The sequence below is a fragment of the Drosophila subobscura genome, chromosome A (genome assembly GCF_008121235.1).
Source record: "Drosophila subobscura isolate 14011-0131.10 chromosome A, UCBerk_Dsub_1.0, whole genome shotgun sequence".
NCBI lineage: Eukaryota > Metazoa > Arthropoda > Insecta > Diptera > Drosophilidae > Drosophila > Drosophila subobscura.
The window spans coordinates 6,514,569-6,541,505 of record NC_048530.1 but is presented as its reverse complement, the minus strand read 5'-3'; the positions used below and the strand labels follow the sequence as shown (position 1 = coordinate 6,541,505).

Here is a 26,937-nt window from a genome sequence, read left to right as displayed (position 1 = left end):
CAAGAAAGGGTAGCTCTTATTCGATGACAGCTTTTGCCTAAACAAAAAGTAGAGTAAAAGGCATGGCAAAGCCAAGTAAAATGGAACCCCCCCTGCCACGCTGCATTCCATTGAACTCTCCATAGCCATGACCATGCCATCGTATCAAATGCTGTGCCATTCCTTTCCATTCCATTCCATTCCGAATGCCAATTACCTCGCTTAGCGGTCTATTCAATTGGCATCCAATTGTGGTTTTTGAAATTATGCGACGACTCTTTGTTGGATGGTGGATGGGGAATGGGGAATGGGGAATGGAGGTATCGCGGGGATTGTTACGGGCATGAGGCTCGTCCTGGGTATGCAATTTCTGCTGCATGTACATATGTACTATGGTTGTGCACTGTGTCTAGTGATTTTATTCAGATTATTCGGTATGCTTTGTGTTCCACGTTTCTACAGCAAGAGGGAGGACTCCGTTGCCGCGGCAGCTAATGATTTTTCTGCCGCTGCTTCAGCTGCATTTCACGGGCCCCCTCCGCCTGTCGAGCAGGAAGCCAGCCCTCGGCCACATCCAGATTGAGTTCTCGCAGGAAGAGAATGGAAAGTCGTCGCAGCCATTGCAGCTCCTCCTCGAGTCGCGCCAGATGCTCTTCACCATGAACCTCCTCTGGGGGCTCCAGCTTTTCATGTGGCCCCAAGTGCGGGGGCACATTGGCGGACATGCGACGGGCCAGGCCACCATCATCACCGCCGGCATCGGGCAGCCCACAGACCTGGCTCTCGAACATGGTCGCCGCATGGCGCAGGCGCGTCTGGTGCACCATGTTCCGGATGAGCCGCGCATGGTCCCGGGAGCGGCGCACACCCTCGCTGAAGACCTCCAACTGGTTTTACGGTTCTCTGGGCTACTGAAGCGGTTCTCGCGGACCCGCTCGATGTCCTCGTTGATGGCCAGCAGCGCGCTTTGAGCCAGTTCGCGCTCCTGCTCGGATCGCATGAGGCGTGCCAGGGACACGTAGCCGCGCCGCAGCTCCATCAACACATCAAGAAGCATCAGCATCGAAACGTCCTTGTCCGAGACACTCGGGTGAGTGCCCGCTCCCCGACTAGTGCTGGGCCTCGGCTCATCATCCTGCTGTCCGTGTGCGGCCATTGTCCTTCCTGCTGTCGAAACGAAAATGAAAAGAATTTGGAATTTTTTCGTGTGGGATTGGGGTACAATTGGGTTTTGGTTTGTTACTGATTCGAAGGACTACTTGGATTGGCTGCTTGTAGTTACATTTAGAAAAATGTTTCCAATCAACGTTGGGTAGAATTTAATTATTTTAAAAACCATTAATCCCCGGGGAGGACTATTTTCCTTTTCGCCCAAGCACAAATCAATTCGTTTTCAAATTTAAACTAATTGACAAATACAAGATTCTTCAGAGATGTAAATGCGACTACCAAAATGCTTGCAGCTTATGCAGAAATATCTTCTTAAAAGTAAAGCCCCGAAAGTAGTTTTAAATATGTGCAAAATAAATTGCAGGAAGTATCATGAATCCTTAATCACTGACCAATTTGCTTGCTGCTTTTTACTGAATTCTCTTGATAGAAAGAGCACAAATACTGCCTCTTTTATGTATGTATGTATATATGCTGTATAATACATGCAGATATAACATACCCTCAATCTCTTTTTATAGCCTTATTCATACATTTATTTCTTATATCCAACAGTTTTTCGCTATTTTATACTGTAGGCTGACTGGCAACAGAGGCACATAGCTGACTACTATATGTACATATATATCACAGGGTCTGTCCGTCCGGCGGCTGCTGCTGCTGCTCCTCATTCCACTGCATCCCCTTTCAGAGGAGTTGTTGGGCACCGGCGGGAGTTGCTCTCTCTCTCGTCAGGCGACGGCAATTAAAAATGTATTGAAAATGGATTTTATATGCGCCGGTCCCTTCCCTGATGGGCATCTGCAGCAACCAGCTGCAGTAGTCGGTGGCAGTTGGCCATTGGCCGTGGGCATCCCCAGTGGTCATCACTGTCCCCGATTGTCAACGTTGTCTGCGTTGGCCAGACATCTACCTGCTCCTGCTGCTGCCTCTCCCACTGCGGCTGCTGTTTTATCCAATTTAATTGCAACGTTTAAAAATTTCCATAATTTTGCGCTCTCTGTTTGCTCTGCACTGCACGCCTGGCTGCACTCCAGCTCCTCCTACTCCTCCTGCTGTTTCCGCTGTTCAACGCCGGCCCCGACGCGACTCGACGGCGGCCTTCCTGAAACGATTGTGCGAGCCGGCGCCAAACTGTTTGCCAGCAGCCAGCAGGGCTGTGGAGCCGGCCACCTCGTCCTTCTCGGGCAGATGGGCCACATGCAGAATGTCGTAGAGCAGCTTGCCGCATTCCTGCGACTGAAGCATCTCGGACAGCTCCGCCTGGGTGCGCAGCAGCAGCTGGTGCAGGCTGCCCCCCTTCCGCAGCAGGCCGTACACATTGCGCGTATGAACGCCGGGCAAACGGAGCAGGAAGTCGTGTATGCCGCTGTTATACTGCAGCTGCTCGCCGGCCACGGGCTCCTCGCTGCCGAGGGCCACGGCCTGGCGGGGATCCGGCTCCGGCTTGCCCAGCTTCAGTTCCTCAAAAAGCTGGGCCGTCGCGTACGGACTGGGTGACCAGATGAGCCGCAGCCGGGGAAGTGCAGCGTGAGCAGCTGCAGCTTCTGCACAATATCCGCATTGGTGGCCGTCGTCTGCTGCGACAACATGAACTTTCCCTGCAAATGGAACGGCTTGTTCTGGTCAAACTCGATCAGCAGTATGGGCTTGGCATAGTGGCGCTGCATCTGGACGCACTGATTGTACAGCCTTCCCGAGTTGAGGGATCCAATCAGATCCGAGATTGACTTGCGCTCCACGCACACCTCCGGCGTCAGTATATAGTCCCCGATGGATATGGTCAGCGGCAGCACCTCCAGCCCGCGCTTGTGTATGAGACAGGGCAGATCCGAGCGGAACTCTCGCATGTCCACAATCACCTTTGGCGTCTCCCGCTGACCCTGCGGCTGTCCGCCCGCTAGTCGACTCTGGGCATTGTCCCCCGCCGGCTCGTCATCGTAGCTCTTGTAGAGTACAAAGGCCTCATCCGTTTTGCCATCCTGGTACTCGGGCACAACCATTTTCTGCAAAAAAAGAAGGAGTATTACATATGGAAGTCAATCTATTCGAAGTGTAAGCAGAAGCAGTAAAATATATGTGAAATTTGAGTCTGCATATGCAATGAGAGTAACGGACCCGTTAGAGTCACAGAAAGCGCTTAACAAGTAAAGAGAGGGAAGCGATTAACACTAATAAAATGTGAAAGCTAAACGTAGAAACATAATCGATTCCCAACAAGAGCTGTCTTTAGGGGCATTTAAGAAGTTTTCCATAAATTCAATCATAGAGTAGGCCTGCCTGTCATTCGTTTTCAAAGTTATCGTTAGTTCGGAGCTCTGACTTTTCACACATTTCAGTCTCATAGTTAAACATTCGTTCAACGAGTCAACATCAAATTATTTTCTAGTTTTGTGATTTATTTTTTGTAAACTTGAGTGTGTAATTTTTGATCCTGTTTAATATGAGTGGAAAGGGATCCATTAAAATGTGTGCTGTAAGCCCCAAGGCGTTTCGGGAGTTTTTGCGTGCATTTCGTAGAAAGCACATGGACCTAGCCCCGATTGAAGCCGTGACCTGTGCCACCAAAGAATGGGGCAAGCTAACGGGCCAACAAAAGTGCCAATTCGAGGTAGGTTGAGCACTCTTTCCATTCTGCCCACATTCCTTAGGACGATTCCTTTCCAGCCTGCCGCTGTAAAGATACGACCAAAGTTTCTGGTGCAGAAAAGCGGAGCAGTTGCCGCCCGGCGACGCAGAGCTGCTGAGAAGAAGAAAGAGCGTACGAGTCAGAAGCGTCCGGCTTGTTCTGTCCTAGATCGCGTCAAGAAGATGTTCACGGGCACAGCTGCACACAGCACAAAGGGCAAGTGTAGCCTGAGCACGAAGAGAAAGCGCAAGTGCAAGTCCAGAAGCAGTTCCCAGCGCCGGGGCAGTTGCAAGGCCTACACGATGGCCAAGAAAAGGAAGTGCTCCGTGGCTACGAAGAAAAAGTGCTCCGTGCCTAAGAAGAAAAAGTGCCCGATGGCCGAGGACGAAGCGGATAAAAAGTGCGCCAAGGTCGAAGAGCCCGCTCCCGCACGCAACAAAAAGAGAAGTTCCAAGAGCAAAGTCAAGCCACAGGCCCACAAGAAGCGCTCACCACGCAAGAAGAAGGCATGCGAGGAGGAGCCACCCAAATCCACACAACCGGTGCCTAAATCGATCCTAAAGAAGTCAAGCAAATATGGCCACGGATTGTCCTGAAGAATTTTAGAACGATCAGCTTCCACTTCTACTTTTAAATCAACAAAATTAATCATTGTGAAAAATACCTAAAAAAACATCTAAATATCTGTTAAAACAACTTCACCACAAAAACAATTAAAAGTCCCCCATTTCGGCCAAGCGAAGTAATTATTTGACTCACGCTCTTGGTATCGATGATCAGCTCAAAGGCGGCCTTCTCGCGCCTGAGGCTCGTCAGGTAGGACTGCTCCTCGACGGTCCGTGCGTGGATCAAAAAGTAAACCTTCATACGTTCGGCGGGCGGCAGGCGGCGACGCGCTTCAAACACTTCCAGCTGCCGTATGGCCGTCACATTGGTGTTGTACATGACCACATGGTGCGGCTGGAGCTGCTCCAGCATATGCTCCAGTGCCATCGAGCCCTCGCGCTCCGTCTTGAAGGTCTGCAGGCAAACGTAGGGCTGCTTGCGGTGTGCTGCGGCCTCGAGGGCAGCCGTCACATCGAATTGTTCGAGTTCGGGTATCGTTTCGAAAATTGAATCATTGGGATCCGATTTTAGTTGCTTCTCCTGTGACTGTGACTGTGGCTGTGGCTGGAGCTGTGTCTGGGTCATCGTTAGCATGTAGCTCTCCTCAAAATGCTGCGCCTCCGCATCCGTTTCGCTGAGTAGCTGCGACAGCTCATCCATTCCAGCAGCAGCAGCTGGAGGCTGGGATGACTCCACTGTGACTCCAGTGGCTCCTGTTTTATGGGTGGCTGCTGCTGCTGGTTTTCCTGCTGCAATGGACTGACTCTCGCTTGCATACTTGTCGCTTAGATTGCCCACGGGCACCTCGTGGTGCAGGGCCTGCTGCAGCAGGAAGCGTGGCCCGCCCTGGGTTAGGTACTGCTTCAGCTGGTAGCAGGTGCGCGCATCCTGGCAGAGTATCAGCACCTTGGGCTGCTCCACTCGATGCCTCTCCTGCGATATGTCCTGCGTGAGCAGCTCGGTCAGTGCCTGCCACTTGGGGCATGGCTCAGGCTCGAATTCTGATGAATTTAATGTCATTTTGGGACTGCATTCTGCTGGCTGCTGAGAGACTCACCCTGCTGGCCATTGTAGACGCGCTGCTTGGATAGCTTGAAGATTTGCTCGGCGGCATCGAGGAGCGTCCATCCCGAGTTGCTCAGCGCATACTCCGTGCTGCGGTAGCGCTTCATCAGGGCATAGGCGCTCACAGCATCGTGATACATGGTGGAGCTGCAAATGTGATCTAGAGTTAAAGGCAAATTCTGCAGAGACTGTGCCCAGACTGGGCGGCACTCACATCATCAGGCTGCGCAGGATCTTGAGATCGGCGACAATCAGCTTCGTCTGGGAGTTGAGCTGATGCCAGATGCAGTCCAGCTGCGCCTGCAGAATCTTGTGGAACTTTTTGGTGACACAATTCTCGACGGTGACGGCCTCCATGTCCACGTTGCGATTGATGCGCTTGATCTCGCGCACCAGAAAGTTCATGATGTCCAAAATGTGCGTCTGGATGGAGGTCATGTGCTGGCTGAGCGGTACATGCAGCTCGATCGTCTGCGCCTGCCACGGCTTGAGGGCGCCACGTACTGTGGCATGGAATCGCGGCCAAATGTAAAGCTGCTTCACGAACAGATTGCGCATGGTGCGCTCGATGTGCGAGTAGCCGATGGTGAAGGCCTCCGGGCTGCTGGAGAATGCCTTCACGAAGCCCGTCTTGTTGCGCTGCCGGTACAGGCGCAGGGCGAACGCCTCCTGGCAGCTCTCGATGATGGTGTGCGCTCGCAGCACCACTATTCCGCTGATCAGCTCGATTGGGATGCGCTGCTTGAGCAGATCAACCACCAGGATCCGAGTACTGATGAACTGCAGCCCTCCCTCCAGATAAACACGCTCCCTGCGACGCAAACACGAATATGAGTGAGAAAGAGAGATATAAAAAGGAAAGCGAATGGTTTTGGTTTTTTTTTTGTCTTTTTTCTCACCTTTCTGTTGCCGTGTTGGCCACCTCATGGATGTATTTGGCTTCCATTTTCGATTTGTAGTAAGTTTCTTCCCAGTCGGAGCTATTGATAACCAGAATTAGGTTTCCAGCATCGCTGTACGCCTTCAAAATGTGAACCAAGGCGCGCTCATAGCTCAGGCCCCTTGTTACGGGAGGAGAATTCAAGGCGTTACTAGAGTGTGGGCAAGCCAAAATGGGGGGGAAACACTTACTTGGCACACACCAGCAGACCGTCCGCATGGACCAGATCGAGAAACATTTGCTTCTCGTACTCCAGCAGGACGACATCTTTGCTCATCAAATACTCCTCGGCGGTCACGACGTTGGCCAACTCCTCATCCTCCTGCACGGCCGCGGCTGTCTCCAGTATATTCCTTGTATCCGTCTCCTGGGACAGCTCTTTGTCAGCATCAGTCTCAGTTTCAGTCTCTGCCTCTGCCTCGGCAGTGTTTTCTGCTGCAGTCTCGGACATGGCTTTGAAAATATTTCACAATTCGCACAAAATATGCCGGGCTAAGCAGCTGTTTGCAGATATCGCTAATCGATTACCGACGACCAATGGCGGGAAAGTGCTGCCAGACTGCCAGAGCCGGTAAAAACAATGCATAAATATTGAATTTAATAAACAAGACAATGAAACAATTAGTAAAAGGCAACAGTAATAACATTAATTAAATTACAATAATTCAACAATCGATAGCGTTTTATTCTGCATTTTGAATATGTACGTGCAGTGTCGACGGGGCTGCCAGACTGTTGGAATTGGTATAATTACAAAATATTTAAAAACGCAACAAATAAATGAAAATAAATAAAGTATTCACTAGAAATTGTTGATTATGTATAACATACGACTGCTGCGGCAGCTGCGATGGCCTGGGGGCCCCCACCGCCTGATGGCCAGCCAGCATAAGCGGCCCCATCTGCTGGGCAGCTCCGACCAGCTCGAGCAGCTGAAGAGCAACTACTTCGAAAGGCGTCAGGAGCTGAGCGGCGATGAGTGGCACAGCGTGCGGCACTCGCTAATCGAGGGCTACAAGCACATCAATGGCCACAACGTGGACGCCGTCATCCTGGGCGTGTGCAGCGGGCCACAGCAGCTGCCGCTGGCCAAGAACTACGTGGATTACCTCAGGAGCACGGGTGCCGGACCCAATGCGGCCACCCTGGGCCGCCTGCTGCGCGTCTACAATGCGGCCTATCACACACGTCCGCTCAGCGAGGCGGAGCAGCGGGACATACTCCAAATCTGCGACTCGCTGCAGGCCGCCCACGAGACTCTGGACGCCACCAGCTGCGAGCAGTTGATCCACGGCCTGGTGGCCACCACAGACCACTGGCAGCGTGCCCTGCCACTGCTCGAGATGATGAAGGTGACCAGCACGCCCAGCGTATCCGCCTACAGTGCCCTGACTGAAAAGGCCTTCGGGCAGAGCGACCAGACGGAGCTGGCCTGGCGCCTGCTCGAGGAAATGGTCCTGGCCCGCAAGCAGCCCAAGTGCGAGGTGTACCTGGCCCTGCTCAACCGCCTCGCCCAGGAGCCAGCTACCGCCAGCGTCCAACTGGAGCGTCTGCTGCAGTTCCTGGAGCGCCACAGCATCCTCGTCACCCAAAAGGTGGCCGAACGGCTGCTCCAGCTGGGCGAGCTGCTGCCACAACAGCTGCGTGTGACCAGCAGCCGACTGGGGCCGTTGGGCAAGTGCCTGGAGTGCCGGCAGCATCTGCAGCCGGTGGCCATCAGCGAAGAGCAGTTCCGTCAGCTGAGCGAATGCTTCCTGGAGAAGGTGCTCATTCGGGGCGATGTGTTCCAGAAGTCCACGCCCGAGGAGGTTCTGCGCTTCAAGCAGTACGTGGAGAAGACCGCACCCTACGACTGTGTGATCGATGGCCTCAATGTGGCCTACTCAACGGGCGCCAAGAAGGCGCCACAGCAGCTGGCAAAGCTGCTCGCGACCGTGGTGCGGCACTTCAAGGAGCGCAACAAGCGTGTGCTGGTCCTTGGACGCGAGCACATGCGCAAATGGTCCAAGACGGCCATGCACTATGTGCAGAACAATGCCAGCCTCTTCCTTACCAACAATCTGTAAGTGGGGTGTCCGTCCGCATGTGATCTGTGACTCACCTTCCTCTCTCTCTCTCTCTCTCGGCAGGTCGCACGACGATCCGTTTCTGCTTTATGCAACGCTGATAAGCGGCCAGGAGACGGACTTCTTCTCCAGGGATCTGATGCGCACCCACGCCTTTCTGCTGGGCGCCGAACTGAAGCCCATCTTCCGACGCTGGCAGCAGGAGCATCAGTTCTCGCTGGTAACCCAAACGCAAACGGGCAGGATCATTGTCAAGGAGCCCATACGGCATCGCCTGTGCGTTCACAAGGCAAAGGCTGGCGCCTGGCACGTGCCCTACTGCGAGGCGTACACCCCGAATCCCACCGACAGCTTTGAGGTGCCCGAGCACTGGTTGTGCCTCAGCCTTAAGACTTGATGGATGCTCGTATCCCGATTTATTGGACGAAATATATGTAGAACCTGACTGACTACTGGCTACTGGCATTGGGGGACTTGGCACTTATCGTTGGCGCTCTGCTTGTATGTCGACTGCTGCTTGTAGGCGATCTTTTTCTCGGCAGCGCACATGAGGCGACGCTTGATGTGATTGTCCATCTCTTGGCCTTGATCACGAGACTGAGCAGAGCGTGAGCGAGGCGAGACGTTGCAGAAGATGCTCGGGATCGAACAGCTGCGGCGGTATGCGCATTGTGGTGGCCAAATGGGCGATGAACCTGGCAAACTTATTGATGAGCACGTTCAGGTACCGTGTAAGACACTGGCGCTCCAGTTTGGTCAGCGTGCAGTGGTACAGCTCATGCGTGCGCTTCAAGAAGTCCTCCTTGCGTCGCTCCTTTGTCTCGTTGCTCTTGAGTACCTCAGCCAGCTGTCTGCAGCGAAAGAACATCGTTGGAGCCCAGCACTTGCTCCTGCCTTTTGTGCACTTACTCTGTGGTTATGGCATTTTACTTGCCCAGAAGCCGCTTGATGCGCGTGGCGCTGCTTTGGGTTGTAGTAGTCCTTGATTGTGTCGATCAGCTGATTCTTCTTGGGCTGCGATCTGGCCACATCGCCGGTTAGTGTCTTGGGCGGCCTGGATGGCTGATAGGCCATGCGGCGCACATACGAATATATCTTGTCCACGTTCTCCTGCTGCCTGCGCTGACGATTGCTTGGACTGCAGTAGTCCGGATCCTCCTCCTCGACCTCCTCGCTTGTCGATGTCGGCAGCGGCTCATCCCAATCGGACAAATTGGAGCTGGCCATTGTTTACAAACAAATTCAAATTGGAATCACACAGAAACTTGGCAAAAAAGATAGAAAAAAAACCGAAAAATGTGCTTATTTTTGTTAAATGAAACTCGAAATACTTTGGAGCTGTATGTCCTCCGTTGAATGAACGAGAGACGGAATGTCTTTTTCCTCTGTGGGGTGAACCCTTCACAAATCTCTCGTCCTACAACATTAAATCATTTACTTCCATTAAAACTACATAATTTAAAGCTATTTGTGTGTGTGTTTGTGTCTAGTATATATGTAAACTGCTCTTTTAGTTGCTATCTTTCTGCACGGAGCGCTCCAGGGCGAAGGTGTACTCCTCGGCCAGACGATCGACGGACACCTGGCGCGTTAGGAGGGCCAGAGCGGCGTCCATCTGCTGCTCGGCACTGAGACTGGCGTCCTTGGTGGTCAGTTGCGGTGACAGCTGAAAGGGTATGTCGTCCAGATAGTTGTAGCTTGGTGGGCCGCTTACTGGCGCCGCGAAGGGCACCGCGGGCGGGTATATCCTGCCAGGAGCTGCTGGGCTGGGCTTTCGCTCAATGAACACAAAGTCATCGCCAGTGCTGGGGCGTGGCGCATCCGCAGGACCTTGTATGACCTCTTCTGTGGGTGTGGTTGCGGGCTTGCGCTTGCCAAAGACCGAAAACATTTTGTCGAAATTTCAAAACAACAATAAAAACTAAATAAATGACGATTTACGCTAAATAGAGATGGCACTACTAATCGATTCCGCTCGATGTACGGCGCGCCCAGAGCGTTGCCACTGTGTTCGTTTGATGCGCACAGGGCTGCATGCGTTGTGTGGTCGGTATGGCTTTCAACTCTTGTCAAAAATTAGCGACAACAAATTTGTGTACAGATAATTGCTAAAGTGAAATAAAAAAGTGTGAAACATGTCGAAGGTGGACCAAGACGCCAGCACCTCGACGAGCATCATGGAGGTAGGTGATTGCAGCTGCCCAATGCACAGATACTGTCCGATGCACCATCCAATGGGCCAGCAGCCTCCGGGTACACGCTGGCGGACGCCCCCGTCTGCCCGCCCAATTGGGATATACACAGATTTTAACAATAAATATCTCACCATCTCTGGTATTTTGTGTGTGTTCTGTTCAGCAAATCAAGGTGCTCATCGAGCCGCCACCCAACGAGGACGAGAAGGCCGTGAAGGGCAACACAAACACGAAGCATCCGTACTACAGGCGCCCGGGCCGTGGCCACAATCACGATTATTGCGATGCCTGCGAGGAGGGCGGCAATCTGCTGTGCTGCGACCGCTGCCCCTCCAGCTTTCACCTGCAGTGCCAGTAAGTAGAAATGCGATATGTCCGTCCCCTCGTAGTTAGCCCGGCCCCGTAGTTAGCTCCGCCAAGTGCCCAGTGTTCTAGTGTTCGCACCCATTCCCTTTTCCCCCATGCAGTGATCCGCCGCTCAGCGAGGAGGATATACCCAGCGGCCAGTGGCTGTGCCACAGCTGCCGCATGGTGAAGGTTGTCCAGCCACGATCCAAGGCAAATTCCGTGGAGCGCGTGCCCTCGGGTGGGAGTGGTGGCTCGCGCGGGCACACACCCTCGTCGGGGGACCTGGAGTCGATACCGCAGAAGATCCGCAATCTGCGCAAGCGGAGCAACAGCGAGCGCAACAGCACCGAGAAGCTGCTGGCCAAGATGCCGCTGGCCATACAGCGTGCCCTCGATCCCAATAAGCGTCCCACGCCGCTGGACGACATCATACGCGCGGCGAGCATGCTCAATCCGCAGCAGTTCTCGCTGCCGCCCGAGCTGGAGCTGCACACGCAGTTCCCCGGCAACGGCAAGGTGCAGCCGGTGCAGCAGACGCAGCCGCATGTGGGCAATGGCCGGAACAGGGTGTCGGGGAATCAGCGTCGCAACTCGAAGCCGTTCGAGCTGGATGGGCAGGGACTGGTGCCGCTGCCGGCCAAGACATGCTTCTACTGCAGCAAGTCGTGCAAGCGGGCGCCGCTGCTGTCGTGCGACTACTGTCCGCTGTTCTACCATCAGGACTGCCTGGATCCGCCGATGACGGCGCTGCCGGCGGGACTCTGGATGTGCCCGAATCATGCCGAGAACTTCATAGTAAGTGCTCCTCCTTCTGCCACTCCCACCACCACCACCACCACCACCACCACCTCCTCCTCCAGCTCCATCAATCCTGCAACAAAGCCTGCTCTCTCTCTCCAGGACGCCCACATGACCACCAGCATTTCGGCGACGGAGCGTGTGCGTCTGTGGAATCGCTTCAACCAGCCGGTCGACCACGAGAGCGTCAAGATGGAGTTCTTCCGCCGGGTGCACACCCGCCACCCCCCCTTCCGCACCAAGACCACCGTCCGTACGCGCGCCCACATCGATGTCCCGGCCAGTGTCCGCCACCACTACGAGCATCCCCCGCCACTGCTCCCCTCGATGCGCCAGACACTGCGCTACGATGGGGTGAAGCGTCGCAAGAATCTACCCAATTCCGTCGAGGAGATATCCAAGGAGACGGTGACCGAGTCTCTGCTCAAGGATCTGGAGGCCCTGCGCTCGGCCCATGCCAAATTCCGTGAGATACAGCGGGAGTATGGCAATGGCCAGGACATGGAGGACAGCGACAGCGACACGAGTCCAGAGGCGGCAGAACCCGAGGCGGTTGCGGGTGCGGCTGCGGGAACGGCAGGAACGGCAAAACGCTCCAGATAAACTGGAGAATGGCACGACTGCCATGGAGCAGGGAGGAGCAGGAGAGCCAAAAGTGGAGGCCATCAAGATCGAGGAGCAGCCAGAGAATCCCCTGCTGGACCTGAGCTTCGACGAGGAGGAGGAGGCGGACAGCAAGTCGGCGATCATCGATGCAGATCTGCGCCACCTGGACGTGGACATCATCAAGAAGCTGGCCCACCAGCGCCTGCAACAGCTCGTCCAGGAGCATCCGGAGATTGTCACACAGTACAAGAATCGCACGGCCGCTCGACGCTTGCGTCAGCTGACGGCACAGCAGCAGCCGGCGGTGCCGTGCGTCGCACTGCAGGGCGATCTGGCCCCCGAGGACATGAATCGATTCTCGCTGCTGTTCACCAGCGAAACGTCATCGATACTGGCGCAGAAGAACGGCAATGCCGCCGACGAGGATCCCATGATGGCCCTACATCCGGCCCTGGCCACAGCTGCGGCCATTGCGGCTGCCGATGCTGCCGCCGAGAGCTATGTGCCGCGGGTGCGCAGCGATGCGGAGAAGGCCTACGAGCTGGCCGCACGCCTCGAACTGAAGCTGCTGCACTGCAAGGTGCGTGCCCGTGCGGTGATGACGCCCCTGGGCGATATGCTCGAGGACAGCCGCTGGTTCAGCTCGTTGAGCCTGGACCTGTCGATCTATATGCGCTACCGCACCCTCTATGTGGGCTATGGGGGACACTTTACGCCCTCGACATCGATGTGCCACACCGAGACCGTTGATCTCTCCGCCATCGGCTACTGCAGCCGCATCTCGCCCCAGCACGCCATCATATTTTACGACGAGTTCTCCAAGTCCTTTGAGCTCATCAACTACTCAGAGTTCGGCACGGAGGTCAACGGGCAGCTGTACACGTGCGATCTAACCGAGAATGGGCGCACGAAAAGCGTCAAGCGCATGCGGCCCGACGATGCCGATCTGAAGCGTCGCGTCGATGAAATCCTAGACAAGCGTCGCCACATCGAGCGGCAGTACGAGCCGAAGAAGTTGGGCGAGGAAAGGTAAGTCTGGATGGTTCGGAAATATCAACAGAATATAAATTTTATTTCTGCTTACAGACTGGTGGGCATCGTGAAGCCTGCCTGCCGCTGCCAGGCGACGGGTGAGCCGGTGCCCATGGTGCCCGGTGCTTGGGAGGGTGCCGCTGTGCTCGCTCACGGCACGCTCTTGCGCTTTGGCTGCCTTGCGTTTGTCTTCTCAGTGCCCTCGAAGGATCTGCTGCAGGCGCAGGCACGCGCCCAGCGACAGGCGTAGAACAGCACAGAAGTCCAACAAACACAGGGACACCCCCAGTCCCCCCTCACACATCTTTCCACATCCAGATAAATCTCAGTGAGAGCAGCTAGCAGACGTTTCCTATCCCCAATTCATCCAATCATCCATCATCGCTCACATTTTAGAATTAAATTTCACGCAGAGACACTTATGAAAGAAAGTTCCACGGAGGATCCACGAAGGATCATTGTAGTAATTTTTTTTTGTCATTTTAGCAGATGAACCCCACAACCCCCCCACACACACACACACACACACACACAATTGTATAAATGATGAATAAAGTATAAGAATAAATACGATGAAGAAAACATATAGGAAGCAATTGAAAAAGCTGGCAGATGGCAGCAATTTGAAGTTCATTTGCCATGTAGATTCTTCAACAGAGTTTTGCACTTCCACTGCTGTTCCTTGAATGAACCAACTGCGAGCCCATAAAGCGAGTCGGAAGCTTCTTTTTGCTTTGATTCCAGTCCAGTATTGTTATGATAATTCCCGGATCTACCAGAGACAGTCTGCCTGCTGGTGCGCCTTCACCTGCCCCACGTTTATGGTGGCAAACACTCTGACCATGCTCTGGCCATTGCTTCGACTTGCTCTGCCGCTCAAAGAGATTCCCAGGGACTCTTGCTGGCTCTCCTCCACGCGCAGCTATTAACACCCAAAACATTTTATGGAAATAAAGTGTTTACTTCTTGAAGGACTATCGCCAGATGCAAATGCAGTCTGGCGATGGCCAAGGCAAAGGTTAGTACAAGAGAATACAGCGGGGAGGGGGAAAGAGTGGTGTATGCACAAAAGGAGCCTCCGTGCGGAGGTCAGAGGTGAAACAGAGGAAGTAAGTACATCGAATACATTACGGACTAAAATGCAGTTGCAAAAAAAAAGGAGATAGGTTAAAGAATAATACAAATATGTATAAATGTAGATAAGCAACTATGGATGCCCGGATGTGGCCGTCGGTGCCGGGGGCAGTGCCGAATCCTGGACACCTTCGGGACTGCCGACTGGCTGCACCGTTTTGGCAGCGGCAGCGGTGCGTGTGGCCCGTGAACGCTCCCATTCGGCTTTGTGTTTGCGCTTTGTGTGATGATACATATTCGATTTGGAGCGAAACTCTGTGGGGCAGAAGGAGCAGGTGTGCAGCTTGACGCCCGTGTGCGTGGCAAAGTGTTCCTGTGGCAAGCAGAATGAAGAGCACATTGAAGAGAGGTTGGGTTGAGACTCGAGTCACTTACCTCTAGGTAGCGCTTCATTTTGAAACACTTGCCGCACACTTCGCAGGCATATTTGGGCTTTGTCAGGCAGCGATGATTGTGGCCAGGCAGCTCACCGCAGCTGGGACAAATGATGGGCGTGGCGGTGGCAGATAGAGGTGCATTATCCTCCATTCTGTGACGCCGCTTGTCCAGCATTCCAGGCACAGAGCTGCACACAGATTTGAGACTTTGGATTAGAGCAAAAGTTATTTTGAGGCTTCTTTGCTGTCTGTGCCTCACCTGTATGGATGCGACAGTGCTCCGGCGCCTCCCGTCGTTACGGTGGTGGCTGCACTCGTACTGGCCGCCGCTGCCGTCATGGCCGTAAAGAGATCCTGCTGCTGCTGCTGCATCAGTAGACTCGCACGCAGACGCTGCTGCAGGCTGTCCGCCTGCCCGGTGGATGTTCGATCGTTAAACGAGGCCGCTGCCACCACAGCGGCGGCCACAGCATTATAATTGGCCAGCATCAGTTCGTTCTCCTTGAGGCGCTTGGGGTGATGCTCGTGACTGCTGCTGTTGTTGTCCTTGGCATCGGCATCGCCATCGCCATCGCCATCGCTGGCATGGCATTCGGTGCTTTGGACCTTCTTGGGGGACTGAGTTTTGCGGCGGCTGGAGCGAGTTGTGCGTGTGCGGGTCGTGGATGGAGACGTTTTGGCCATCGTCAGGTTGATGGCTTCAAGGGAATCACTTTTGATGGCGGACAGTGGAAGCGGCTGCGGTGGCGAGGGTTGCGGCAGCGGCAGCGGCGGCGGCGGCGGAGGATGCTGCTGCTGCTGCTGCTCTTCTATCACTGCTGGCTCGCTGGGCACCTCTGGCTGCGCCTGCAACTGATTCTGAGACTTGGCTGCGTCGCGCTCCTCGCGCGCCTTCAGCCACTGTATGGTGTGCTTGCTCTTCACGTGCGTGTACATGTTGGAGCGGCAGCGGAAGGCCATTTCGCAGTAGGGACAGGCAATGGGCCGATCCCCGGTGTGTGTGGCCACATGCTCCTCCAGATAGCGGCGCATCTTGAAGGACTTTTCGCAGAACATGCACGGAAACTTGTTGGCCGCCGATGCCGCCGCAGCTGCCGCTGCGACAATCTTCGGTTCGGCAAATTCTGGCAGCTCCTCCTTGAGGAGCTGGCAGGGCGACGCCGCCTCATCGACATCGACAACATCGCCCTCCTCCGACCAGTTCACGTCGCAGTCAATCTCCAGAAACTGGCTGCTCAGTGTCGTCTGCTTCAGCTCCACCAGCTGCCAGAAGTTGTGGAAACTCTCCAGCTGCCCGCAGCACTCGGGGCAGATGCAGGTGGAGATGGCATCGTCGCGTGACAGCTGCAAATGTGCAAAATTACGTACTGCTGGACACTCTGCTGTGCTGCTGGCTGGAGTTAGTTACTTACGCAGAGGTACAAGTGGATCGAGATCAATTTGACCAAATAGCTTTCCGGCACTGGTTTGCTGTTGGATGCTGCTGCTGCTGCGGCTGGCGCCTCACTGTCGCTATCCTGAGTGGCGTCGGGGGGAACGTTGCCGCCGAACAGTAGGACGGCATCCTGCTCGTCCAGCGCGTTCAGGCACAGGCGACAAATCATTTTGCTGAATATTTTTATATTTTTACTGCAGCATTGAGAAGTAGTTTGTATGTTCCACAGCACGGTCACACTTACACTTAGCGATGTCCAATATTGGAGAAGGGTCCCACTAACCAGCTATCGATTCATCGATATGCACGTACGCGCTAGCGCATTTTCTGTAAAATGTATACGGAGCCATTTTGATGAATGGAATTTTTATTTGACACGTTTCTCATAGCAATGCCACTCACAGCCATGAGCACCATTAAAGAAAAACCTCAGCATAGTTCCGTTAAGAATATCGCACAAAAATATCGATATCGATGGTCAATTTCTCAATATGATAGTTCCGTACTTCGGTGGCCAAATACGCAATTCGGGGTCTTAAGACATTCCAGAACAGCAGGAGGAACATTCCAATCCGAATCGAAAAGAAACCATGAACGGCCTGCCGCAGAGCAAACACTACAATCTGACGCACTACCAGCAGAGATACAACTGGGACTGCGGCCTCTCCTGCATCATCATGATACTCTCCACCCAGCAGCGGGACGAGATGCTGACCAATTTCGAGAACATCTGCAGGGAGGAGGGCTTCGGGTCGAGCACATGGACCATTGATTTATGCTACCTGCTGCTGCGCTACCAAGTGCGTCACGAGTACTACACACAGACCTTGGGCATCGATCCAAACTACAGCCAGCACACGTACTACTCGAAAATCATTGACAAGGACGAGAAGCGCGTGACGCGCAAGTTCAAGGATGCCAAGGCCCATGGGTTGCGCGTGGAGCAGCGCACCGTTGACATGGAGGTGATACTCAGGCATCTGGCACGCCACGGCCCAGTCATCCTGCTGACCAATGCCTCGGTGCTCACCTGCGAGATATGCAAGCGGAATGTCCTGGAGAAGTTCGGGTAAGTGAGGTCGAACCCCCGCCCAATTGCTCATGCCCCCTGCTCATGTCCGCTAAGCTGTTTCCATATTCCTTGCATTGCCCAAAATACACGCCTGCCTGCGGCCACCAACAAAAGGTATGCCGGTCACTATGTGGTGCTCTGCGGCTATGACATGGCCACCGAGAAGGTCTTCTACCACAACCCAGAGGTGCACGATGGCCGTAAGTATCTGTTAGATTCGTGCAAAATCCAAAAGTAATCCTTTTGCATGCAGATATATGCCGCTGCCTGACCGATTCCATGGACACGGCACGTCGCGCCTATGGCACGGACGAGGACATCATCTTGATATTTGAGCAAAAGGCCAGCAAGGAATAGAGGAATTAAGTGGAGCCTCTTCTGCTCATCGTAATCGTAGTACCTGCCCAGCAGTTGCCGTGCTTGAATGAAGGATGGATCTGCGCTTTGTGATATTATTGGATAGGATAGGACACAACTGAACGAATAATTCGCTTCAATTCGATTCGATTTGATTGGATTTGAATTGGATATGGAGTATGGAGTATGGACTATGGTTTGGCTAGGCTTGGCTGCTACGTTGTCGAAGCGAATCATTTTGGTTTGGCACAACATTAGACTTTATTTGAGTTTAGTTTATATCATTGATACGCGCGCGGCTTCTGACGCAGTTGGTCCCCATACAAAAAACAAAAAAATACAAATAACAACAACAATTATTACAAACGCAATTACGCAAACAGGACCAGCCGGACAGGCTGCTGTCCTGTCCACATTCCAATATGATTATCAATATCTGTGTGTACGTATAAATACTATGTTGAGTGTCTCTGTAGAAAATACAAAAGATTATTGTTGAATGCGAGCGTCCGCCTTACTGCGGCTCTACGTCAACGTCTGCCTCGTCGTGGCCGACTTTTTTGGTCAGCAGCTGGAGCTTAATGTGTGGCGCTTCTACGGGCAGGACCACCTGACCGCCTGCGTCCGTGTACTTGGCGTACAGCTGTTCGGCGAAGAGCTCGAATCCGTGGGAGCGGAGGATCTTCTGCGAGAAGATGCCCGTGGCATCGGCCTTGAGCAGACGGAAGCCGCGCTTGCGGGCCAGCGACTCGGCGTGCTTAACCAGCTCCTTGGCAATGCCCTGGCCGCGGTAGCTGGCGTCCACCGAAAGGATGCGAACATCAAAGATGCGGTCCACTTTGAAGCGCCCGAACAGATCTACCTTCAGGTTGTGATTGTATAGTAGCTCGAAGATCTTCTTGAAGTTGATGTCGCTGCTCGCCTGAAGCTTCTGCAGGGCCAGCACTGTGTCGCCCGGCCGCAGGATGCCGTTCAGTATCACTCCAGCAATCTTGCAGCCCGCCTGTCCTGCCCCTTCGCTGCGAGCCACTGCCATCAGGCTGAGCTGATCTTGCAGCGTCTCCAGGCTGTGGTGCTCCAGCTCGCTGTTACCGAATCCCTTCTGACACAGCCCAGCAGCTTTGTTCAATGGTTCGTCCGCAAAGAAGTTCCTCCGCAGATGGTCGATCACCTCCTCATAATGCTCTGGCCCAATCAGTTTGTACTCCATAATGGCACAGCTATTGCAAGTTGGTTGGTATGGGTGCCGTGCCTGGGGATGGAATGTAACTTGAATTTAATTAAAATTCTCTTATACACGCATACATATCTGTTATACATATGCACTCCATGGATTCTTCTCGTTTTTGCGTATAACGCAATTAGCTGTTGTTCTGGGATGGGGTCCCTTTCTCACACACATACAAAGAGTGCACTCACTGTCAGGCAAGTTGCATGCATACATATGTAGTTAAATAAGGTGAGATGACAGACAATTGGGCAGAAATCGTATAGGATATTTCTGGCAATGCTTCACCCTATTTGCATACACCTTGCAGGCAGTGGGCAGCAGTGGAAGTGTGAGAGAGAGCGCCCTTACCGTTTTGATGCCTTTATTGACACACCTTTGGCTTTAACAGCTTCAATCTTTACTCTGGTTTTCTCTCTGCTCTCACCACTTCCCCCTTTCAATTAAAAGAAACTCGACCCAAGGAGCGCACTTAATTTCAATTTAATAATTTGCACTGACTTTCAGTTACTTTCACTTGCTTTCGAGCTGGGGGAAAAAAAAATGTGTAACCTACTTGCGGGCGCTGTCAAATGAGAACTGCGACGACTGGAGCCTGGAGCTTGGAGCCACAGCAGCAGCAGCATCCCGGCGCTGTGGTTGCGTGCTCGGGTATCCCTCTCCTTACAAAGCCGAAGCATGGATAAAAAATGTCGACTGAGCCAGGGCCAGAAGCAGAGGCAGAGGCGTGTCGCCTCAGGGTCACAGGGATACAGCAGTGTAAAGGTTATTCTGGCTCCCCTTTTCAAGGCACTTCCATGATTACGCACACACGCAACTGCCTCTGTGTTTGATTGTGTGCGAATGAGTGAGCGATTGCTGGCCGTGACTTACGGCCAAATGCCAATACAATTGCCGGAACGAACAGTAAAATCGAGAGCTGCTCCCCTCCACATCACTCTCACTCACTCACACTCCCTCAAACGCTCTCACTCCCTCGCGAATTCGACTGTGTTGTTGAACGCAGCAACTAACTGTTGATTCCTCCCCTTCCTTTGTGCGTGACTTTAAGTGGAAGAAGGAGCGAGAGTGGATGAGGGAGAGAGTGAGTGAGTGAACGAGGCTGGCGCTGAGAGAGTGAACTGAACGAGGCTGTGCCGTCACCCACATACTCGCACAATGTAAATACTCACAGTATGTCCCAAAATTACTGAACACAGTGGTAAAGAGAATATATATATATTTGGAATAAATTAATATTGATATTCCCATATTAAATCGAGTATATATTATGCATGTAAAACATGGGGCCGATTATTTAATTAATAACATATTTAATTAAGAAGTTTTATAACATATTTAAAAATTGTTTAATTACATTCCCAAATAACTTAAAGGTGATCTTTACATAATGCTATAAAGCAATTTCAAAAGGTTTGATAAATAATAAGAAAATAATGATTGTGCATACATAAGACGCTTGGTATTGTAAAACGGTAGCATACTTTCCCGACACACTATTTTCTGCAATATTTGCAGGCACACGTACATATTTAAGGGAGCTTGGCTTTGCCATAATTCTGTCAACGGCAACGACAACGGCCAGGACGTGCCACAATCAAAGAGGGGCAGAGGAAGGATGTCAGACAAATTGCGTTAATAGATAGACGTATGTACATACATACATATGTACATATGCATACACGAATGTACAGAATTTTTAATGCACACTTAAAGATGGCCAGGCCTCCCCAAGGTTATTTACCAAGTACATATGTAAGTGCGTTTGTCAGCATTTTGTTGAAGTGGAAGAGACTTCAAATGATTCAACCATATCTGGATATACGGAACTTCTCTGTGAAATTATCAGCCAGTGATTGGCTTTGTGTGACCCGGTCCTGAGGAGTATAAAACCCATAAAAACGTATGGACTACTTTAAAACTTTGTAAAGAGTTTAAAAAACATAAACTGTAAATGGAGTCACTCCCAAGCGTTCGCTCTCCTTTATGTGGCAGCTCTCTCTCTCCGAAGCGTGGAAGAAGAGAAGCATACGCGCAGCAAGGAATAATCGCCGATCTTGCAGATTTACAAACAAACAAAAAGTGTTCACGAATGTACATATGTATGTACATATGTGTGTGTCTGCGCGGGAGTTAAACGAAAACATTGCGAATGAAGCCGCACTCAAACTGCGAAAAGAACCGTTGCAGAGGGACTTGTGTAGTAGCGATCACGCGGTATGCGGGAAGGAAACAGAAAAAGTGCAAAAAGTCCCACCCAACCACATACTCCTATGCACATATGTACATTGTATGTCCATATCCTACAGTTCGTTGAACAAATCCATTCCAAACAGTCTAACCAAATGACCAGCTCAAGCCCCTCTCAAAGTACAAGTACACATATGAATATTCAATAATTTAATTAATATTTGGCCGTCACTGGACTGTGGCCAAATGGGGCGTGCGGGCACGTGTCCAGTGACACATATAGAGTCATGACAGAGCCACTCCAACCCAATAATAATGGAGACACATGACGGCAGAAGACGCATATTCAAATTGCGTGACGCTGCTGTGGATCCCATGCCAAAAAAACCGAAGCCATACCCAAACCAGAACCAAAACCAGAGCCATGCCCATTGTTGGGTCAAACGCACAAAGGTATTTCAATGTCAGCTCCGTCGGTTTGTCGTCTGTGCTTGTCTCTGCGGCTGGCATTGTTTTGTATTGTGCGTGTGTGCCCGTTGCTCCGGAATGGGCGTTGGTTGGGGCGGTCCCAAAAATATCGTTGTGCGTTATTGCCGGCAATCATATTCAATTTAAATCAATCTTCGCGACTAACGGTAGCTGCTGCACGGAACTGGCATCACTTCACATCGTGCTCTCGACAAACTGTACGGCACAAATCGATCAAGTTGACAGCCATCAAAAGCTATCGATTGATGGGATCTCGCCATCCCAATAGTAAATTTCCTACCGCAGAGTGTTCCATCGGAATCCTGCTGTAGCGATTCCATTCATTCACATCGATAACTGTTTCAATATTCGATCTCTTAAGCGAACAACCTTTCTTAAGGTAGTTCGTTTAATATAGGATCTATCTGTGAAGAGATCCCATCTATGAAAGCACTCTCTTTCTCTCGCTCAGCGTGGACAGCTGTTGTGGAACAGCTGAGGCATAGCGACGCTTGCTCTCCGTCCGGACCGAACCTGGTGTCGCTTTAGTGTCGCTCATTCGTCGGCCCATTCTCTAGACGTGCACTCGTTCCGTGGTGGCTGTCCCGTCCGTTTATTTTTGTATTGTCGCATATATTTTTTTTGTGAATATTTATAGTTTATAGTTGGCGTTGTGCGTGTGACTTCTGTGTTTTGTGTTTTGATTCTCCCTACGACCATAAGGCCGAAAAGAAGCATGGCATCCAGAGATCGCTTGCCCGTATTCCCCTCCCGCGGGTGAGTATCCAACTGTCCATCAGGTGTCCTCGGATATTAAAGTGCTTTTCCACACACAGGGCCCAAACGCTGATGAAATCTCGTCTGGCTGGCGCCACCAAGGGACACGGACTGCTCAAGAAGAAGGCCGATGCGCTGCAGATGCGATTTCGCCTCATTCTCGGCAAGATCATTGAGGTATGTGGTCTCTATGGTTAAGCCAATCCAATCTCAAATTTCATATGAACGTTTCATTTTCACAGACCAAGACCCTGATGGGACAAATGATGAAGGAGGCCGCATTTTCTTTGGCGGAGGCCAAATTCACAACCGGCGACATCAACCAAATTGTGCTCCAGAACGTGACCAAGGCCCAAATCAAGATACGCACCAAGAAGGACAATGTAGCCGGTGTCACGCTACCGGTGTTCGAGCCATACATTGATGGAGTCGATACCTACGAGCTGGCCGGTCTGGCTCGTGGTGGCCAGCAGCTGACGAAGCTGAAGAAGAACTACCAAAGCGCCGTGCGCCTCCTGGTCGAGCTGGCCTCGCTGCAGACCTCGTTTGTGACCCTGGACGATGTCATCAAGGTAACCAATCGTCGTGTCAATGCCATCGAACATGGTGAGTCGTGAGTCCCACCTATGTATGTCCGTTCTGCAATCATCTTATACTTTCCGTTTGCAGTGATCATACCGCGCATTAATCGCACCATTGAGTACATCATCAGTGAACTGGATGAGCTGGAGCGTGAGGAGTTCTATCGCTTGAAGAAGATCCAGGACAAGAAGCGAGAGGCCCGCAAGTCAGCCGACAAGCGGCGTGAGGAGCTGCGTCGCCTGGGCGATCTCGCCGCCAACGAGGAGGTCCAGAACATCCTCGACGAAGATGGCGATGAGGATCTGTTGTTCTAGCCTCACACACACCACCTCCACACACACTGCTACCTCACCCGATACCCCTACCCCACCACTACCAAACTGACTCTTGTTCCTGTTCCCTCTTCCTGTTGCATATTGTTCATTGGGATATCCACATAAATGTCTCCCGTTTATCGTTCTTGTTGGAAATATACTCGTATTGTTGTATATTGTATATCTGTTTGCACATACAAATGTACATACATAAGTGATGCAAAGCCATAAATGTCGCCTGTGTCTCAATGTCTCAATTGTCAATTGTTTTCTCTGTTGTTTCTGTGTGTACCCAAACCCAAGGGCTACCATTTCATTGTATTTACCAACCCATCAATAGAAGAGTTTGTCAGTATGTGTAGTTGAATTAAGTACCATTTCAATATGAAATATTTTACACTTATCATCAAGTGATTCCCATGGTTCATATTGTTGTCGGATGTGGCAGACGATCGTTACAGAATGACCTGATTAGGGGTACATCTCATATAACAATTAAGTATCAAAGTTCTATCCATGTCTGGGATGCTTTATATATCCTATTTCATGGATTAGGAACCTAGCTATCAAATCTACTGGGAAAAAAAAATTTATACTGAAGAAATTATGTCATCCAATCCATTAGGTACTCAAATATCTTACCTTTAAGGGAACTAAGTACCAAATATCCTAAGACTTTGATCATCTAATCTCTTGTAAGGGCATCTCCTTCTTCGGTGTGTCAATGCAGTCGACATCTGTCATACATATGTATGGATAATCATATAAAATTCGCACATTTTTATTATCATATTGTACATAGTATGATGGCCCATAAAAATGTGTGATTAAGCTGGTTATGGTTCTCAAATTGCCAATTGTCCAATGCCATTTTGCGGATTCACGGCCGGCACGTGCCGCGTAAAGGCAATTGTGTCACTGGGTTTGGGGATCAGTTTTCGACCACAGCTTTCGCACAGAATTCAGAGATCAGATAGCAGAGATTTCGATTTAGCGAACCAAAAGCCAAATCCACAAACAGAACGAAAACTCAGTTGATTCTGTTGGTTGTTTAGGAGTAGTATGTATACATTCAAAATCATGTTTATTCATAGTTTTATATTCCATTTAGACTTATACACCTAATAGTATGCCATTGACCACTGGGTGATCTGGTTTTTGTTTGTAGTTTAAATTCGGTTTGAATTCATAGTTTATTTTGTGTTTCGTTTTATTTTTTTTACTATTTTGAGAAATTTGCATTTTTTGCATAGACAAAAGCAAAACGAAAATCAAGACCAGAAAAAGCAGCAGATTTCACATATTTTCATATTCCATTGAAATGCAGGGAAAAAAGCTTAGAGTTAATTGAATATTCAGTATTCACGCGCACTGGATATCATATCCACTGATCCCCGTCTGATGAGTGTTTTGAGTAGTGTGCAGTGTTGAATAGTGGTTTAAAGTGTTTCCTCTACCTTAGCCTTGTGCCCCATTTCATTTCCGCGTGCTTTGTACTTTCATGTTGCATGTTAAATTCAAAATACGATCGATATCTCCTGCCCCTAAATCACTCTCCCCTTCTATACTTCTCTCTCTATCCACCGTTTAATGGCACTGAATGCTTCTCAGGTTTTTGTAGGCTTGCATTTTCTTTTTTGTATGTAGCTCAGTGTAAATATTATGTAAATATGCCTTTTCTGCTCTATATACTATTTATGAATGTATATGTAGATTTTCCAAAAAAAAAAAAAAAAAAAAAGTTTTAACATCTATGTATACGTATGTGTGTTGTCCGACATCAATATTACATCAATTTATACACACAATTCCATATCTGTATGTTGGCTATTCAATATGTTTATATTCGCGTTAAAAAAACATTGTGATCCATCGGTTTCGGCTTATGTATGGGGTAAATATACAAAAATATCTGTATATCTGTATATACTATACATAGACACATTTAGTATAGATTTTTTATATATCTTGTAAAGGTATAGGTATATATCGTACGATATTCATGTGTGTTTGTGTGTCCCTATGCCGTTGCATACAAAAAAAGGTTTAGTACGCACTTCAGTGCGAAGTACAGTTGCTCTCGAAAACAGCAGAGTTCCAAAACGAAACGGTCACTCTGTTCCAGAGATTTTTCTTACAGATTTGCATACAAAAAAGTTTTAGTTTACTTTGGATAATATTAAGAACTGTCGCTCCTTTCTCTCTATGAAACAGTTCTCTCTCCAAACCAATTTCGCGTACAGTTACGCTCGCTTAAACGCTACACTGATACGTCTGTGTGTGTTCCGTTTGCCTACCGCAAACCATTAAAAAATACAATTGCTCGCTTTTGCGCTACGCATACGCAAAACATTTAAAAGTGAATTTTCTCACTTCAACGCTAAACTGGGCTAATGGGACAGCTGCGTGTGCCAAAGTAAAGCGGTTACTCCGTCTGCTCCGTCTGAGAGATATGTAGATTCAGGCTGTGTTTGCATGCAGATGCCTTGGAGTTCTCTTTGTCCTTGCCTCCGAAATTATTGGTAGTTTGACAGTTGCTTCTGGTGTTCCGGGTGCGGTGTGTACTTCAGCTGCCACTGGGGATGCGGTTGATGTATGGGTATAGATTGCGGTTATTGTGACTGCGGTCGGAGCTGTCTCTGTGAACGCTTCTTCGACTGCGGGTGCAGTGTTTACTGTGGCAATTGCGAGGGCCATCGTTGTTGCCGGCAGCTGTGACTTCATAAATATTTGCTGTGCTACATGGGGAGCGTTGGACATCACACGTTTGTCCTGCAGTCGGGAAAAGGACACAAAAGCAGAAGGAAAAAAGGAGAAAGATAAGTTTAGTTGAAGCCTCTCGACTTTGAGTCCTTTAGTGAATATCTTTTCATTTGCAAAGCGGAGCAAAATAGAGTCAAACAAGTGAGCGTGATCGATCGTAAACGATAGACAAAGCATACCCGCGACAGGCAGTGTGACCGGTTCGTTGCACTTCAAACTAAAGTTTTCCAGCACCACATATTTGCCAAAACCATTTTTCACCACAGCTTCAATGGGTTTGTGTGGTGCCTCAAAAGCCAGTTTGCTGTTCATCAAACGTACATCCACGCCAAAAGAAAATCATAAAAATTCAAGCAACCAATGACAAAAACAGAAAAACAAACTAATTAAATTGGAAAATTTTATTCAACTATAAGTCTCCTGTGGACTTATTAACTAAAATCAAAATCAAATCAACACACAAAAAAGGACGAAAACAATTTAATGCTCAATTAAATTAATACAAATAAATATGTTCAGAATATCAAACTGATTTTTTGCTAATTTATGATTCAATAAGCGTGTACATCAAATGTACATCAACATAAAATCAACTAAAATATAATAAAATACATTTAAATTTATATAAAAAATAAAATCTCTTAAAGCAATGGGAAATTGGGGAAATTGCTTTCAACATTTGAACTTGGCTTCAATAATTTGTTCCCCCTCTGACCTTTGGTCACACTGCATTGTCACGGTACAGTTGTGTTTTGTAGCAGTACTCGAATGCAATAAGTTATTATAAAATATTTTATGTATTAAAT

General features: G+C 50.4%; 11 protein-coding genes across 16 annotated transcripts in view; 5 read left to right on the top strand and 6 right to left on the bottom strand.

Annotated features, from left to right (window-relative positions):
• Positions 1 to 370: 370 nt before the first annotated feature.
• On the bottom strand, positions 371 to 6,907 carry LOC117897270 (DNA repair endonuclease XPF). Its single transcript, XM_034806000.1, is given in 7 exon segments — positions 371 to 2,666; positions 2,669 to 3,155; positions 4,538 to 5,385; positions 5,442 to 5,596; positions 5,664 to 6,260; positions 6,349 to 6,510; positions 6,581 to 6,907. Coding segments are annotated over 7 exon segments (2,958 nt in total). The 5' UTR covers positions 6,841 to 6,907; the 3' UTR covers positions 371 to 2,217.
• LOC117897278 (axoneme-associated protein mst101(1)-like) lies at positions 3,492 to 4,520 on the top strand. 2 transcript variants are annotated; one of them, XM_034806021.1, is made up of 3 exons: positions 3,497 to 3,760; positions 3,817 to 4,060; positions 4,446 to 4,520. In XM_034806021.1, exons 1-3 carry the CDS (start codon positions 3,593 to 3,595, stop codon positions 4,493 to 4,495), a joined length of 462 nt encoding a protein of 153 aa, XP_034661912.1. In that variant the 5' UTR covers positions 3,497 to 3,592; the 3' UTR covers positions 4,496 to 4,520. The 2 variants fall into 2 exon arrangements, with proteins under 2 accessions (XP_034661903.1, XP_034661912.1); XM_034806012.1 differs by lacking the exon at positions 4,446 to 4,520 and having other exon boundaries at positions 3,492 to 3,760; positions 3,817 to 4,416.
• Positions 6,908 to 7,136: 229 nt separating the features above from the next.
• Positions 7,137 to 8,907, top strand: LOC117890316 (mitochondrial ribonuclease P catalytic subunit). Its single transcript, XM_034795105.1, has 2 exons — positions 7,137 to 8,451; positions 8,519 to 8,907. Exons 1-2 carry the CDS (start codon positions 7,208 to 7,210, stop codon positions 8,850 to 8,852), a joined length of 1,578 nt encoding a protein of 525 aa, XP_034650996.1. The 5' UTR covers positions 7,137 to 7,207; the 3' UTR covers positions 8,853 to 8,907.
• On the bottom strand, positions 8,855 to 9,699 carry LOC117890342. Its single transcript, XM_034795136.1, is given in 3 exon segments — positions 8,855 to 9,306; positions 9,365 to 9,418; positions 9,420 to 9,699. Coding segments are annotated over 3 exon segments (579 nt in total). The 5' UTR covers positions 9,683 to 9,699; the 3' UTR covers positions 8,855 to 9,044.
• Positions 9,700 to 9,871: 172 nt separating this feature from the next.
• Positions 9,872 to 10,420, bottom strand: LOC117890351. The gene has a single exon (XM_034795148.1). It carries the CDS (start codon positions 10,344 to 10,346, stop codon positions 9,966 to 9,968), a length of 381 nt encoding a protein of 126 aa, XP_034651039.1. The 5' UTR covers positions 10,347 to 10,420; the 3' UTR covers positions 9,872 to 9,965.
• A 59-nt stretch (positions 10,421 to 10,479) lies between these two features.
• Positions 10,480 to 13,688, top strand: LOC117890325 (PHD finger protein 12). 2 transcript variants are annotated; one of them, XM_034795125.1, is made up of 6 exons: positions 10,480 to 10,638; positions 10,814 to 11,004; positions 11,118 to 11,793; positions 11,899 to 12,345; positions 12,377 to 13,431; positions 13,489 to 13,688. In XM_034795125.1, exons 1-6 carry the CDS (start codon positions 10,591 to 10,593, stop codon positions 13,682 to 13,684), a joined length of 2,613 nt encoding a protein of 870 aa, XP_034651016.1. In that variant the 5' UTR covers positions 10,480 to 10,590; the 3' UTR covers positions 13,685 to 13,688. The 2 variants fall into 2 exon arrangements, with proteins under 2 accessions (XP_034651016.1, XP_034651008.1); XM_034795117.1 differs by lacking the exon at positions 13,489 to 13,688 and having other exon boundaries at positions 11,881 to 12,539.
• A 686-nt stretch (positions 13,689 to 14,374) lies between these two features.
• Positions 14,375 to 16,625, bottom strand: LOC117901058 (zinc finger protein 574). 2 transcript variants are annotated; one of them, XM_034811673.1, is made up of 4 exons: positions 16,358 to 16,625; positions 15,205 to 16,289; positions 14,944 to 15,151; positions 14,375 to 14,881 (listed from the first exon to the last, which is right to left on the bottom strand). In XM_034811673.1, the coding sequence occupies exons 1-4, from the start codon at positions 16,547 to 16,549 to the stop codon at positions 14,642 to 14,644; spliced, it is 1,725 nt and encodes a 574-aa protein (XP_034667564.1). In that variant the 5' UTR covers positions 16,550 to 16,625; the 3' UTR covers positions 14,375 to 14,641. The 2 variants fall into 2 exon arrangements, with proteins under 2 accessions (XP_034667564.1, XP_034667571.1); XM_034811680.1 differs by having other exon boundaries at positions 14,944 to 15,133.
• Positions 16,626 to 16,881: 256 nt separating this feature from the next.
• LOC117900420 (protein GUCD1) lies at positions 16,882 to 18,131 on the top strand. 2 transcript variants are annotated; one of them, XM_034810785.1, is made up of 3 exons: positions 16,882 to 17,449; positions 17,507 to 17,652; positions 17,706 to 18,131. In XM_034810785.1, the coding sequence occupies exons 1-3, from the start codon at positions 16,971 to 16,973 to the stop codon at positions 17,807 to 17,809; spliced, it is 729 nt and encodes a 242-aa protein (XP_034666676.1). In that variant the 5' UTR covers positions 16,882 to 16,970; the 3' UTR covers positions 17,810 to 18,131. The 2 variants fall into 2 exon arrangements, with proteins under 2 accessions (XP_034666676.1, XP_034666686.1); XM_034810795.1 differs by having other exon boundaries at positions 16,885 to 17,449; positions 17,567 to 17,652.
• LOC117900434 (dopamine N-acetyltransferase) lies at positions 18,052 to 19,629 on the bottom strand. Its single transcript, XM_034810807.1, has 2 exons — positions 19,539 to 19,629; positions 18,052 to 19,056 (listed from the first exon to the last, which is right to left on the bottom strand). The coding sequence occupies exon 2, from the start codon at positions 19,017 to 19,019 to the stop codon at positions 18,324 to 18,326; it is 696 nt and encodes a 231-aa protein (XP_034666698.1). The 5' UTR covers positions 19,020 to 19,056; positions 19,539 to 19,629; the 3' UTR covers positions 18,052 to 18,323.
• A 2,627-nt stretch (positions 19,630 to 22,256) lies between these two features.
• Positions 22,257 to 23,549, top strand: LOC117890917 (probable V-type proton ATPase subunit D 2). The gene is made up of 4 exons (XM_034796049.1): positions 22,257 to 22,472; positions 22,532 to 22,649; positions 22,715 to 23,078; positions 23,142 to 23,549. Exons 1-4 carry the CDS (start codon positions 22,432 to 22,434, stop codon positions 23,366 to 23,368), a joined length of 750 nt encoding a protein of 249 aa, XP_034651940.1. The 5' UTR covers positions 22,257 to 22,431; the 3' UTR covers positions 23,369 to 23,549.
• An 871-nt stretch (positions 23,550 to 24,420) lies between these two features.
• LOC117890908 (PDF receptor) overlaps positions 24,421 to 26,937 on the bottom strand; it is a 29,691-nt gene continuing 27,174 nt past the window's right edge. For both annotated transcript variants that reach the window (XM_034796034.1, XM_034796025.1), the window contains exon 10: positions 24,421 to 26,140. In XM_034796034.1, the coding sequence (XP_034651925.1) occupies positions 25,829 to 26,140 (312 nt within the window). In that variant the 3' untranslated portion in view covers positions 24,421 to 25,828. The remainder of the gene's footprint in view (positions 26,141 to 26,937) is intronic.

Bases quoted from the DNA above. Each gene is read 5' to 3' on its own strand.
- LOC117890917 (XM_034796049.1), top strand. From the start codon at position 22,432: ATGGCATCCAGAGATCGCTTGCCCGTATTCCCCTCCCGCGG. The intron at 22,650-22,714 runs GTATGTGGTCTC...TCATTTTCACAG, and splicing joins TTCTCGGCAAGATCATTGAG to ACCAAGACCCTGATGGGACA. The intron at 23,079-23,141 runs GTGAGTCGTGAG...TTCCGTTTGCAG, and splicing joins TGTCAATGCCATCGAACATG to TGATCATACCGCGCATTAAT.
- LOC117900434 (XM_034810807.1), bottom strand. From the start codon at position 19,019: ATGGAGTACAAACTGATTGGGCCAGAGCATTATGAGGAGGTGATCGAC.
- LOC117890351 (XM_034795148.1), bottom strand. From the start codon at position 10,346: ATGTTTTCGGTCTTTGGCAAGCGCAAGCCCGCAACCACACCCACAGAA.
- LOC117900420 (XM_034810785.1), top strand. From the start codon at position 16,971: ATGAACGGCCTGCCGCAGAGCAAACACTACAATCTGACGCACTACCAG. The intron at 17,450-17,506 runs GTAAGTGAGGTC...ATGTCCGCTAAG, and splicing joins AATGTCCTGGAGAAGTTCGG to CTGTTTCCATATTCCTTGCA. The intron at 17,653-17,705 runs GTAAGTATCTGT...TTTTGCATGCAG, and splicing joins CCCAGAGGTGCACGATGGCC to ATATATGCCGCTGCCTGACC.
- LOC117890325 (XM_034795125.1), top strand. From the start codon at position 10,591: ATGTCGAAGGTGGACCAAGACGCCAGCACCTCGACGAGCATCATGGAG. The intron at 10,639-10,813 runs GTAGGTGATTGC...TGTTCTGTTCAG, and splicing joins CCTCGACGAGCATCATGGAG to CAAATCAAGGTGCTCATCGA. The intron at 13,432-13,488 runs GTAAGTCTGGAT...TTCTGCTTACAG, and splicing joins AAGAAGTTGGGCGAGGAAAG to ACTGGTGGGCATCGTGAAGC.
- LOC117890316 (XM_034795105.1), top strand. From the start codon at position 7,208: ATGTATAACATACGACTGCTGCGGCAGCTGCGATGGCCTGGGGGCCCC. The intron at 8,452-8,518 runs GTAAGTGGGGTG...CTCTCTCGGCAG, and splicing joins CTCTTCCTTACCAACAATCT to GTCGCACGACGATCCGTTTC.
- LOC117901058 (XM_034811673.1), bottom strand. From the start codon at position 16,549: ATGATTTGTCGCCTGTGCCTGAACGCGCTGGACGAGCAGGATGCCGTC. The intron at 15,152-15,204 runs GTGAGGCACAGA...TCTAATCCAAAG, and splicing joins GCACTGTCGCATCCATACAG to TCTCAAATCTGTGTGCAGCT. The intron at 14,882-14,943 runs GTAAGTGACTCG...TGCTTGCCACAG, and splicing joins AAATGAAGCGCTACCTAGAG to GAACACTTTGCCACGCACAC.
- LOC117897278 (XM_034806012.1), top strand. From the start codon at position 3,593: ATGAGTGGAAAGGGATCCATTAAAATGTGTGCTGTAAGCCCCAAGGCG. The intron at 3,761-3,816 runs GTAGGTTGAGCA...ATTCCTTTCCAG, and splicing joins AACAAAAGTGCCAATTCGAG to CCTGCCGCTGTAAAGATACG.